At 35.1% G+C, this 13,327-nt stretch overlaps 1 protein-coding gene across 4 annotated transcripts; it reads right to left on the bottom strand.

Moving 5' to 3' along the window:
* Positions 1-1,719: 1,719 nt before the first annotated feature.
* On the bottom strand, positions 1,720-12,252 carry LOC143259863 (uncharacterized). 4 transcript variants are annotated; one of them, XM_076523721.1, is made up of 4 exons: positions 12,079-12,252; positions 7,984-8,213; positions 4,355-4,908; positions 1,720-3,339 (listed from the first exon to the last, which is right to left on the bottom strand). In XM_076523721.1, coding segments are annotated over exons 1-4 (813 nt in total). In that variant the 5' UTR covers positions 12,107-12,252; the 3' UTR covers positions 1,720-3,338. The 4 variants fall into 4 exon arrangements, with proteins under 4 accessions (XP_076379836.1, XP_076379833.1, XP_076379835.1 ...); XM_076523718.1 differs by having other exon boundaries at positions 1,720-3,343; positions 4,368-4,908; positions 12,079-12,251; XM_076523720.1 differs by having other exon boundaries at positions 1,720-3,343; positions 12,079-12,249.
* Positions 12,253-13,327: the final 1,075 nt, after the last annotated feature.

Raw genomic sequence — 13,327 nt, 5'->3', positions numbered from 1 at the left:
TTTTCGCCAGTCTATATAAACGATAGCGATCGTTTTCTTATGTGTTTCTGGAAGCTGTTTTCTCGTACATGGTTTAATAGTTGTAAAGGCTCGGCTAATATCATTTAAGAGTTGTAAGAAAAGTCGTTAAGTCTTTCGAAACTGTATTCTCATTGTATATAGGTGGCTCAACTAATCACGCATTAAGATTAGGGGATCTTGGTGACCACTCGAAAACATTTATTTCTTATTGATCGTACCGGTCTATGTACGCCTGCGCCGTTTTACCGAATTATGATATTTTCAGCAGTATCTTTTAAATTCGTGATTGATGAAACCTGGGGAAGAGGTTGGATTAACTGAAAATCGGTATTTTTTTAACTTGCCTCCCCCCGTTTTATCGGTATGTAAATTTATTTTACTTGGAATTGCTTTTTACCGAGACTGTTTAATAACGTAAATCTCAACATTTTTTATTATTAATTTCGTGTCATTGCGACCCTTGAATTTTTTATTTAATTCTACAACTAACTATGATACGTATCTCAGAATTTTGATTGAAAATCCACAGTCTACAGATTTTGAACAAAAGAATTAATTACATAGGTTTAAAAATGGACAATGCAGTGAATTCTACACAATTGTTCTTCAACTTGTAAGCAAAAATGGACAATTAGGGAAGAGCAGATACGATTATTCGAGTCCCGCGGCTCGAAATTTTTATAGTCGACTTTTCATAGTCGCCGATTGTTAACAATTATAAAAACGTGCCGCGAGACTTAAATACTCGTATGTTCTCTTCCCAAATTATGCATTTTTGTTTACAAGTTGTGGAACAATTAGAGAGAATTTACTGTACTCAGAAAAATGTCAAAGACGATTCCGTTCAAGACATTTTTATGCATTGCTCTTTTCTTTGCAAATAAACGTAATAGAGTACAAATAGAGTTTATGGCATTCCAAATTAATAGAAATTATCAGTACAGTAAATTCTCCCCAATTGTCCCTGAAGTTATAAGCAGAAATGGACAATTTGGGAGGACAACTATAAAAACGAACAGCGAGGCTCAAACAATCGTATCACCTCTCCCCGAACTGTCCATTCTCGTGCACAATCCGTGGGTCAATTACGGAGAATTTACTGTATTTTCAACCGGATTTGAAACTGCTGAAAATTAATGCAAATCGAGTGAGAATTCAAATTACCGGGGTATCATATATCGCGGTTCTAACCGGCCTGGAGCAGAATATGTTAACCTTTGGTGCATGCAAAAATAGCAGAAGTACATTAGCAGCAAGAATTTTTAGTATTGCGGGTTTATACGTTTACGAAAAAATTTCGCCGAACAAATGAATGCGTCAATCCCTCCAAAATTGTATTTCCTCTTAAGGTTAGCTTGTTTCGTTATGCCAAAACTACGACTTATTTGACGCTCGTTTGTGCAAACAAACACAAGCTATATTTTACTTAATCGCGGGTAGCCGACGTAATTTTACACATAAAAGATTAACGTCGGATTAACGTCGGTTTAACGAGAACCTGTAAGGGATATTTCAATTTTCATTTTTTCGAAGGTCTACAGTTATATTATATAGTTAAAGTTATATTATTATATATATAAAGTTATATATTATATATAATAAAAATTATATAAAAAATATATAATTATATATATTATATAAAGTTATATTATATTGGAGCAAGTTTTATAATAAAATTTATATATATGTACACATAAATATTATATAAAGTTATATTATTGGAGCAAGTTTTATAATAAATCTTTACAAATTCTAAATAAATTCGGTCTTTTCACTTTCGTGAAGCAGTACATGCCAGTTAGTATTACTGCCTGGTAGGTTTAGTGTTAAATTATTTGTACACAGTGTTCGCCGTATATACATCGCAACGCAATCGCCACATTAAGACATTTTCGATCGTTCTGTTGCATCCATTGCAGTTCCGCGGAAGCAACGCGAAAAAGAATGGCACGGTTCGACGAAAACGGCATCGGCGAAATATTTCACCGACTCTCACGCACAATCGAACGTTCTGGTGCGTTCTGAAGTGCGAACTAAAGGCGATCAATTTATGGCACATCATAAAAAGTAGTAGTAATGGTTATGTGCGTTATTTGATAACGATCTCGCTCAAAAGCGTAGTAAGACTGACCTACTTCCCCGCTCCGTAATCGTCGAGCAACCAATTGTAATTGCCTATTAGCCTGCGTATGGGAACGTTATCGGCCTACCTCTTGTATAAATCGTTACATATTAGCATAAATAAGTTCAAGGTCCATGCGCAGCTGCGCAAACGATGCATTAATTATTCCGGTGACATAATTTTGTCAAACAACAACGAACCCTGCCGACGGAACGTTCGCAACAACTAAACACGCGGCTAACTCGAGAAACGAAAGGGAAAAGACGACGACGACGACGACGACGAAAACACTTAGGTAAAACTTTCAACGAAACATCTTCTTACGATTTCACAGTGTACAACAAATCGTGTATGCGCCGCGGATCTGTATGCGAATCCCAATTTGTCGAGCCTGTTTCATAATAATAATTAACCCCTTAACGCCTACACCGCGCTCTTGTTCCATGGAAAAAGGCTATATTTTATTCTTGAATAGATAAGCGTTACCGCTTACAATCCCATGTAAATGACAAAAATATCAATGAAACGGTTTCTTTTCTTTGCTTTCACATTGTTATTTGTCAATTCTCGATTATATTCGAGGGCGAAAAATTATAGCAGCACACGATACAACGCCGCTCGAATTATCTCGAGTGTGCACAGTTTGGCCTGTTTAGCGCGTTCGAATTAACTCGAGCGTACAAGTTAAGGGGTTAATCGGTTAGCTACTCGCTAAACTCACCGAAAACGACTAATCGGTTAAGAAGGATAACATACTTTGATAGTCTTTATTGAATTGTATATTGTATTTTATGAAACTGTTGTATTTGAACAAAATTTGAAGGAAATCAAACATATACGGTATAATTACGGTAATTTGGATGCTTTTCAAAGAGATTGCAGCTGCTAAACGAGTAAAATTCATTGGTAATTGTATGCATACAAATAGATGCATAAATTTTGCAGTCTAATCATATATATACGTATATATATATATATATATATATATATATATTTATTCCACGTTTATATACATATTTTTGTATACGTATTTTTATATATATATATATATATACATATATATTTATACGGCTTATAATTTATACCACCGTTAAGTTACTCGACGTTCGTTATTCGGATTGAATATTGTCTTAATGTGTAGTTTCTCTTTCTCTCATCATCCAAGTAGGAATAGTATTCTATGCTCACGGAGGCGTCTACCTGAAACAAGCAATATTCATAGTCAGTGTGTTAAACGCAAAACTAAAGCATAATCGATGCAAAATTGTAATTCATACAGTAAATCCTCCCTAATTGACGCTCAAGCTTCTACACCGAAACGGACAATTTGAGAAGAGGTGGTACGATTATTCGAACCTTGCACCCCGATTTTATAATTATATTATATATATATTAATATATTAAGATAATATATTAATTATTATAATATATTATAATATACAATTATATTATATTAATATATTAATATATATATAATAATTAATATATATTAAAATATATATTAAGATAATATATTAATATAATATAATTGTATATTATAATCGGGGTAACTATAAAAACGAGCCGCAAGGCACGAATAATCGTACCTCCTTTTCCCAAATTGTCCACCCAAAATTAGTATACCGTCTATAATTAACGCTAGGTTTACAGGACTCTCGGACATTGTTTATCTTACGTTCAGTAAGATCGTAAACAACATACATTTTATGGAGCATCGATTCAGTTTTGTTACGCGATAACGATCGCTAAAAATCTGAATAAATATATTTCTGTTATTTTGATCAAACATTTAAAAATAGTCGCATTTAGCGTTCCGTAAACCTAGCGTAAACGACGTTTCCGCCAATAGAAGGAACAGTTCGATGGAGCGCACGTTTCAAACAACTTGCGAGCACGAATATAAATTCCGTAATTACAATTTTAATTTATTTTAATTATTTTATTATTTTAAGTTATTGTAATTATAACGTGGCAAAATTGAACAGCATACGAATGTACGGACGGAACGTTTCGAAATTCGAAGTTCAAGCGCGAGATCGTTAAAAAAATATCGCGTTGATTTGTGTAAAGCGATATTTTTCACATATCTCTCGCGACAGGCTTAAAAAAAGGAATATTTCTGATAACAATCGCACCCAAGCAAGTCGGAATAATTCGACAGAAAGCCTCGATGAAACGATGCGAGTTATATCCAAACTAATTTAACAATACCATATCATAATACCCCTCGAATATCCCCATATATCTTCGTAATCTTGATAGTAGTCATCGTCGAGGTGTATCTCACTATCGTACGAGTCTGAATCCATTTCAGTTGTCGAGTCGCTGTCAGTCGATTGTTTTTCTTCCTCGTTCGAAACTCCTTTTTCTTCTTCTTCTTCTTCTTCTTCTTCTTCTTCTACTTCTACCGGTTCTTTCGGTTTCTCAGCCATCCCAAGTTCACCCCTTAACGCTATATGAACTAAAAGCGAAACAAGATCACTGCTGAGCGGATCCATATTATCGTGCCCAGGAATAACTGTCGCGTTCAGTTTCGATATGGAGTTCTCCGACATAAATTTTTGCACAAGCGCATCTAATTGTTCGTTTTTCGAAGATATTTCCGATGTATTCTCCTCGGTGTCGTCCGCTGCGTGAGTCGAATGCTCTACCTCGCCAGATGGATCATTCGAATCATTAGAATCGTCGTGTTGCGTTTCAGTTGCCACGTTCCTATCGTATTCCCAGATTTTGTCCTCGAGCCATGACGGTGTGACCTCGTCGTCCTGTGCCAAAAGTTTATATTTTTATAGCGATTCTATCACCTCATTTTCCTAAATATAAGCTGATGGACAATTCGGGAGGATTTACTGTACTGACAATTTCTAGTACAGTAAATTCTCTCTAATTCGCGCTGAGATTGCGCACAAAAATGGACAATTTGGGAAGAAGAGATATGATTATTCGAGTCTTGCGGCTTGTTTTTATAGTTACCGATTGCCAAGGACTATAAAAGCGAGGCTCTAATAATCGTATCCCCTCTTCCCAAATTGTCCATTTTTGTTTATAAGCTGATGGAAAATTCGGGAGGATTTACTGTACTGGAAATTTCTATTCCAGTAATTTCTCCCGAATTCGCGCTGAGATTGCACACAAAAATGTACAATTTGGGAAGAAAAGATATGATTATTCGAGCCTTGCGGCTCGTTTTTATAGTTTCGAATTGTCAACAACCATAAAGCGAGGCCCGAATAATCGTATTTCCTCTTCCCAAATTGTCCATTTTTGTTTATAAGCTGAGGGACAATTCGAAAGGATTTAGTGCATAGGAAATTTCTATTGCAGTAATTTCTCCCAAAAATAAGACCGAATTTGTTCAAATCTCGCGACAATTTTTATTACAATGTAACCTCGACTTAAGAAATTTACTGATTTATTTTCTGCTAAATCGTCTCGATTATTCCGACGGATTTGTTACGAAATGCGCGAAACCGTTCATTTTCGTCGCCACGGTCATTCCGTCGCTCAGATTGTATACAAAAATGGACAATTTGCGAAGAAGAGATACGATTATTCGAGCCTTGTACTTCGTTTTTATACTTGTTGACAATCGGTAACCACAAAAACGAGCCGCGAGGCTCGAATAATCGTATCTTCTCTTACCAAATCGTCCAATTTTGTGCACAATCCGAGCGTCAATTAGGAAGAATTTACCGTATTATTTCCATAATATTCATATCGCCCGATTTTATTATCTCTTTCCTTCCCGTTAAATCGATAGCGAACGTTCTCTAATATTCGACAATATTATACAATTCTAATAATCAAGCCTCGGGGCTCATTCTTATAGACGCTAATAGCAAACAATTATAAAAACGAGGTGCAAGGCTCGGATAATCTTCTCCCAAATGGTCTATTTTTTTTGTACAAGCTGAGCGTGAATTAGGAAGAATAATCAGGGGTAATAATAATTAGGGCACAATAATTAGGACTCGGAATAATTAGGGCTCGTTTTTGTACTTGACAATCGGTAACTCGTATAATAATAAATAATAATAAAAGCAATAAATATAGTAACAATCGAATCTTCTCTTCCCAAATTGTCCAATTTCGTGTACAATTTGAGCATCAATTAGGTAAAATTTACTATAATCCGGTTCAAATATGCGAAATGTCCGATTTTCGGCAGTCGACTGAAATTTAACACTTGAACGACCGCTCGCGAGATTTCTCGTGTTACAATGCTGAGATATAAAAGACCGGCAACGAGATTTCTCGTCTTTTTATCTCTTTTCTCTGAAAATTATCCGTTCTAATAGTTGTTGCCAAGTATTGCAAAATATTCGAACGAATTGTTGCTGGATTTAGTTCGTAAAATAACCGTGAGCTTGCTTGACACTGTTTAATATTCTCATAATAATTTTAGATTCAATTGAAATAATACGCGGTCATTTAAACGTTAACGTAACCCTTCAAGCATCGAATGTTGCATGCTTGACATCACGATTCCATTCGTGCAAAGATTCGGTGGCGTGCTGTCAAGTAATTCGATTTATTTCAGACGTTTCGACGATTCCTCCTTTCAGAAAAGTATTCTCGCTTAGGAAACGGTTCTGATGCTCGCGAAATGGTAATCGGTAGGTGAAAGGTCGGCAGAATATAGCGAACCGATGCATATAGATTCACATATCGTGTGTCAGCGTTAACATAGTTAGCGTTATAGTTAACTAAGTCAGCGTTTCATCCGAAACAGATAATTCTAACGATTCGCTGGCGCATGACTCGTGTGATTCTAATTAAATGTAATTCTTGAGATAACGATGTAACAGAGAAATATTTTAATCCTTCGCACTCGACGGGTGACTCTGAGTCACCGCTTAAAATTGTTATACAGCGCATAAAGCTAATTTTAACATTATCAATTTAGTTTATATTTGAAGCCTTTGCGGTCGAAGCTATTCGAATTCGAAATCCTAAACATGATTTCCGATCTACAGTATTTCTATTTTATATAATTTATTGCGATTTGTGCATACGAAATTGAGCCTATTGGCAAGTACAATGCAATTTTAATAGCTTCTTTTAAATATAAACGAGTCTGATGCTCTTGGAATGACTTGAAATATAGTATAGCAATTTTGAGTGGTGCCACAGTGTCGCCATTCGAGTGCCAAAGGGTTGAAAGAACTGTTAAATCCGTAATTGTTGCACGAGTCGCAAAATTCAATTTCGTATACATAAAATGCGCTTGAAAGTCGCGCAAAATGGAAATACGGTAAGTCGGAAAAACAATTCCAAATTCAGAGTCGAAATTGCTTCGAGTGCAAAGGGTCAAAAGAACTGTTAAAACCGTAATTGTTGCACGAGTGACAAAATTCAATTTCGTGTACATAAAATGCGCTTGGAAGTCGCGCAAAATGGAAATGCCGTAAGTCGGAAAAATTAGTTTGAATTCAGAGTCGAAATAGCTTCGAGTGCAAAGGGTTACCTTTAGCAACCTTTACATATTTGAACGGAATTAGCATTCTGGAAAATAGGAACGATATGTAATAGCGTTTGCCTAGATCAAAGCGTTTGATACAAATACCGTAAATTCTCCCTAATTAATGCTCAGATTGTGCAAAAAAATAGATAATTTCGGGAGACGCGATACGATTATTTATTATCTCCTCTATTATAATTGTTTAATATTTATTATTTTATATTTAATATTTATATAATTATTTATTATTTTCGTATCTCCTTATTTCTGCTCCTTATTATATCAGCGAGAATTTATTGTAAAACCGCGCGCACTTTTACCGCCGAAAATCAATAAAAATTGCATGCGTTATAATCTAGCAAATTATTGCGGCACTCACTCGTGACTTCAGGTTTTCGGGAATGTCCTCGTCGTCGTCGTCCAACGGACGCTGCGGCGTTTGCCACAGCAAGTAAGAGGACAGTCCGACCAGGCACAATAACAGCAGAAACAGGGAAACTTTCGTGCACAGCACCGACTTCACGTAATTCTTATTCGCATTTCCATCTTTTTTGCTCGGCACATATTCTTCCACCTCTGGCAATCCGTTTTCTACCTGCACGAGCTTGGCTGTAAAAAAAAGAACGACAAAGATCGAACGGAACTGCGCTACATCGGTCGAAAATGTTATTGCAAAAATACTTAATATAATATTTATATTTACTTAACACTTAGCCAACCGAATGGGAAGATCTCCCCATTTAATTTTAAATTCAGTTAAATTCAGTTTTAAATTCAGTCGATTGTTGACCGAATGGTGATGATTAATGAAAAATTAAGAACGACACTGCTTAATTTTATTAAGATTTACAAAAGGTACGAATGTTGAAGAAGTAATTGATGTCATATAAGTTTGCTTCGTAATTTTTGTTTAACCCTTTCGCTCCGATGGGCGTATATATACGCCCTCGAAGAACGACCATTCATATACGAAGAGCGTATATATACGCTCTGGAAAAGTGGGCGCGCGGGTACGAAAAGCGTATATATACGTTCATACCGTATATATATACTTTTATTTCATACTTTACACGAGATACTTTTGTTAATCGAGTATCTGGCAGCGCTGCATGCCTTAAACAATTGACTATCATGAAATATAACGCTATCGACAAGACGATATTGTGTTTTATTCTAATGATACACAGTTTCAGTCTTCTTTAGAACATTGCCAGCGACGGATGTATACCAGCAATTTATAATAGCAGCGATTAAAAGGTTTACACGAGTTTATAATTCTAAAATAATTTTGTTGGCTTAATTTTAATCATTCACGGGTAAATACTCAATTTCTGCCTTTGCGATAATACGTTGAGTTTTAAAGTATTTAATTTTTTTAGCCCCATCATCGACTCATGGGGAAAAGAAAATTTAGGAGAATATTTTTCACGAGTGACAGTGAAAATACTGAAAGTGAAAATACCGATACCGAAAGCGTTTGCCATGCGAGACAAACGGTAACGTGCTCGAGATCACAAAAATCTGAATATATTTGGACTACGGAAAACTTGGAACCAGAAATACATTCCGTACTTCAGTGCCAACTACTCGATAATACGCTCCGTTCACAGCGATCGCATTTTGACGCGAGCGCTCCGTAGCGAAAGGGTTAATTGAATGAAATATTTTAATTTTATACGAATTTTTGAGGTTTCTAGCGCGGTCGCGGAAGTGTTAATATTTCGAAAAAAATCTACACGAATAAAACCGAGGAAACCGATCGGACGACCACGCAACGAACTCGCGTTAAACGGTGGTACGCTGCGGCTACGCCTATGGATCATGTCATTACCATTAGACGCAATCGTTTGTTTTGACATCACTGTTTAAAGTCCCAATAATTTCGTTAATCGCGGCGCATCTTCTTCTCCGCAGAGAACGAAAACGAGGTTCGTGGATTCAGCGGATATTTTGTTACGCATCCGAGACACTCGACCCTCTCTGTTTGTACGCAAAAAAAGCGAAGAATTTGGGAAGAGGGGACACGATTGTTCGAGCCTCGCGACTCGTTTTTGTAGTCACCGATTGTCAACAACTGTAAAAACGAGATGCCAAGGCTCGGACAATCGTACGTACGTTCTCTTACCAGATTGTTCGTTTTTTTGTTTCCAAGCAGAGAGAGAATTTACCGTGTACAGAATTACGTTTCGCCTAAAATATATCGTTGTGACCGCAACACTGTATTTATTCAAATTTTTCTCACGATTGTCATCGCAATGCGATGTGTCCGAGGGAAATATATTCAATATCATCGAGCAGAGGCAATCGCATGATTGTAAAATTACAATGTATGAAGTCGCTTCGACCGAGCCGTTAAAACTGCTGCCAAAATATGTATAATTCTGCGATATACGCGGCATGATTGTATGTGGAGCCTGTGTTATCTAGCGGCGAAGTTCAGGCTCTAAGCATTTTTGAATAACTTTTAATTATTATTATTAATGCATACACAGCGAATTCGCGAACGTTGCTGCGTAAAACTGAGCGGAAGTGCGCTGAAGTAAAATCGTCGAGAGGAAATATATGTACGTCGCATGAAATATTAGTATTAATGTTACACCGTAGTATTAGTATTAGTATTAATATTACACCGCAGTATTAGTATTAGTATTAATATTACACCGTAATATTAGTATTAGTATTACTATTAATATTACACCGCAGTATTAATATTAGTATTACTATTAATATTACACCGCAGTATTAGTATTAGTATTAATATTACATCGTAGTATTAGTATTAGTATTAGTATTAATATTACACCGTAGTATTGGTATTAGTATTAATATTACACCGTAGTATTAGTATTAGTATTAATATTACATCGCAGTATTAGTATTACTATTAGTATTAGTATTAATATTAATATTAATATTACATCGCAGTATTAGTATTACTATTAATATTACACCATAGTATTAGTATTAATATTAGTATTAATATTACACCGTAGTATTAGTATTAGTATTAGTATTAATATTACACCGTAGTATTAGTATTAGTATTAGTATTAATATTACACCGTAGTATTAGTATTAGTATTAATATTACATCGCAGTATTAGTATTAATATTACACCGTAGTATTAGTATTAGTATTAATATTACACCGTAGTATTGATATTAGTATTAATATTACACCGTAGTATTGGTATTAGTATTAATATTACACCGTAGTATTGGTATTAGTATTAATATTACACCGTAGTATTAGTACTAGTATTAATATTACACCGCAGTATTAGTATTAGTATTAATATTGCACCGTAGTATTAGTATTAATATTAGTATTAATATTACACCGCAGTATTAGTATTACTATTAATATTACATCGTAGTATTAGTATTAGCATTAATATATTAGTATAGTTAGTATATACAATATATTAGTATTAATATTACACCGAACGTATTGAAATTCGATAGGAGCTAGAAAGATTGTTCGTTCCAAAAATCATATCGTTACAAATTTAAAACGTTGATTTCACTCAACGTTATTCGTTTACGAAAAATGCGATTCTTTCTTTACCAAACTGTGGACATTTTCAATATTTAGACGAAACAAAAGGTCAGGAATCGAAGATCGCGAACAAAATCGCGTAACAGATTGCAAGAAAATATAAATTGACAAAATCTAGCAGCATTTTTTATTTCCTGTTTAAAATGTTCAATCTTCTAGTCTCGACGATGACGGAAACTTTCCTTCGATTCTAATGTACAGTGACCCACAAAAGTGTTCGTACACCTTCTAAAACGCAATGACTTTTTGAAAACTTTTAAACTGAGCGACTTGAATTTTTTTAGATGACAGCGGGACTAGTCTATCAGAATTTGTTCGAAATCGGTTAACTCGTAGTCGAAAGCGTTGAAAGATTTAAGAACTGCAGATTTCGTTCAGTTTTTGGTAAAAATGGTGATAAAACTGCGATTTTTGCTTACTTTTTTTTATTGTTGTAACTCACAACAACGTAAAAAATTCTATCGCATTCGATAAACTATTCAGCGCGCATATATATTTACCGAGATCTACGAGAGGCATTTTTTAAATTTCCATTATATAGGCTCAGATAAAAAATTAAAAAATTAAGAGTATTTCTATCTTTTTTTCTTTGTCACCCCAAGTAATAGCAAAATTGAAAAAAATGAAAAGACATTTTAACCATCGTCTAGTAGATCCGTCCCTCTATCATCCGAATAAGAGATTCAAGTCGTTTAGTTGCATATTAAAAACGTGTCATCGCGTTTTCGAAGGTGTACGAACACTTCTCTCTGGGCCACCGCGTGTATGCGAAATGACGTATGCAAATGCGATGTTGCATAAAGGTCCGCGGTAACAATTGATTATGAATAAAAGAATATCACGGTGACCGTGGACACGTGGACGAGAGAATACGCTGGTGTGTTAAACGCGCAAAACTAAGAGAAATTTGCTCACCACTGCTGGTGCTCCACCGTTCTTGCATGATGTACGATCAGCTGTAAACTAACTGTCCAGGAAGAAAGACCGCTAAAAGTTAACCGGCGAAGTATAAATTAGCCTTGAACCGGTGAAGTTTATCGTAAAGAGGGGAAAGGTCGGCTTCCACGATAAAAGGAGGGACCCTGTCGTTGCGAGTTTTCCGATGCAGACAGATGAACGTGGCTCGGATTCTATGTATCTCTCCGATGATGATTCACATCTATTATCGAGTAACGAATGCAGTTTCCTCCCGACGACAGTCCACGTTCATTAAATCGTAACTTGCCTAACATCCGAACGACGATCGAGCGAACCTAGCTTTTGCAATATCATTTCGACGGTGTAGAATATATAGTAATAATTAACGCTAGATTTATGGAGCACAAAAGACAGCGGTATTATTGTAACAGCTATATTAGTTTATAGAAGTAACGATAAGACATTTATTCTGATTTTAAACAAGCGTTATTGTAATGTTTGACATAAGTAACGTATAAATTGTATAAATAACTCGTAAATGTATCTTTGCGATAGGAATAATAATGAAAAAGTTTGTGGAATATATAATACTAATTAACGCTAGATTTATGGAGCACAAAGAATAGCTGTATTATTGTGACAGCTCTATTAGTTCATAAAAGTAACGATAAGACATTTATTCTAATTTTGAACAAGCGTTATTGTAACTCGTAAATGTATCTTTGCGGTAGGAATAATAATGAAAAAGTTTGTGGAATATATAATACTAATTAACGCTAGATTCATGGAGCACAAAAGACAGCAGTATTATTATAACAGCTATATTAGTTTATAAAAGTAACGATAAGACATTTATTCTGATTTTGGACAAGCGTTATTGTAACGTTTGCCGTAAGTAACGTATAAATCGAATAAATAACTCGTAAATGTATCTTTGCGATAGGAATAATCGTAATTGAAAAAATTAGCGACCCGTCGTTTTGACGGATTCCGTGAATCTAGCGTTAACACGCGAAACCTATCGAGCACTAGAATTGATCGACCTGTGACACTTTACAAGAACGATAAGATTGAATTTCCTTTTCTTTTCTCTTTTTTTTTCTTTTCATTAGAAGTCTTCAAATCTCGGATGAGATTTATTCGGTATGCAAAATAAAGTGAATGTACTTAAGCGAACGTTACTTAAATAATAATTCGTGGATTATTTATAGATTTATATTACACGTTTTTAAGAAAAATAAGAGGA

Source organism: Megalopta genalis, chromosome 7 (genome assembly GCF_051020955.1).
Source record: "Megalopta genalis isolate 19385.01 chromosome 7, iyMegGena1_principal, whole genome shotgun sequence".
Lineage (NCBI taxonomy): Eukaryota > Metazoa > Arthropoda > Insecta > Hymenoptera > Halictidae > Megalopta > Megalopta genalis.
The sequence above is the reverse complement of the archived record's forward strand: the minus strand, read 5'-3'. Positions and strand labels throughout refer to the sequence as shown.

Excerpts from the sequence above, each read along its gene's own strand:
- LOC143259863 (XM_076523718.1), bottom strand. The coding sequence starts at position 12,106 with ATGCAAGAACGGTGGAGCACCAGCAGTG. Across the intron at positions 4,909-7,983 it reads CCGAAAACCTGAAGTCACGA|GACGACGAGGTCACACCGTC; the intron begins GTGAGTGCCGCA and ends CTTTTGGCACAG. Across the intron at positions 3,344-4,367 it reads TATATGGGGATATTCGAGGG|GTAGACGCCTCCGTGAGCAT; the intron begins GTATTATGATAT and ends TGCTTGTTTCAG.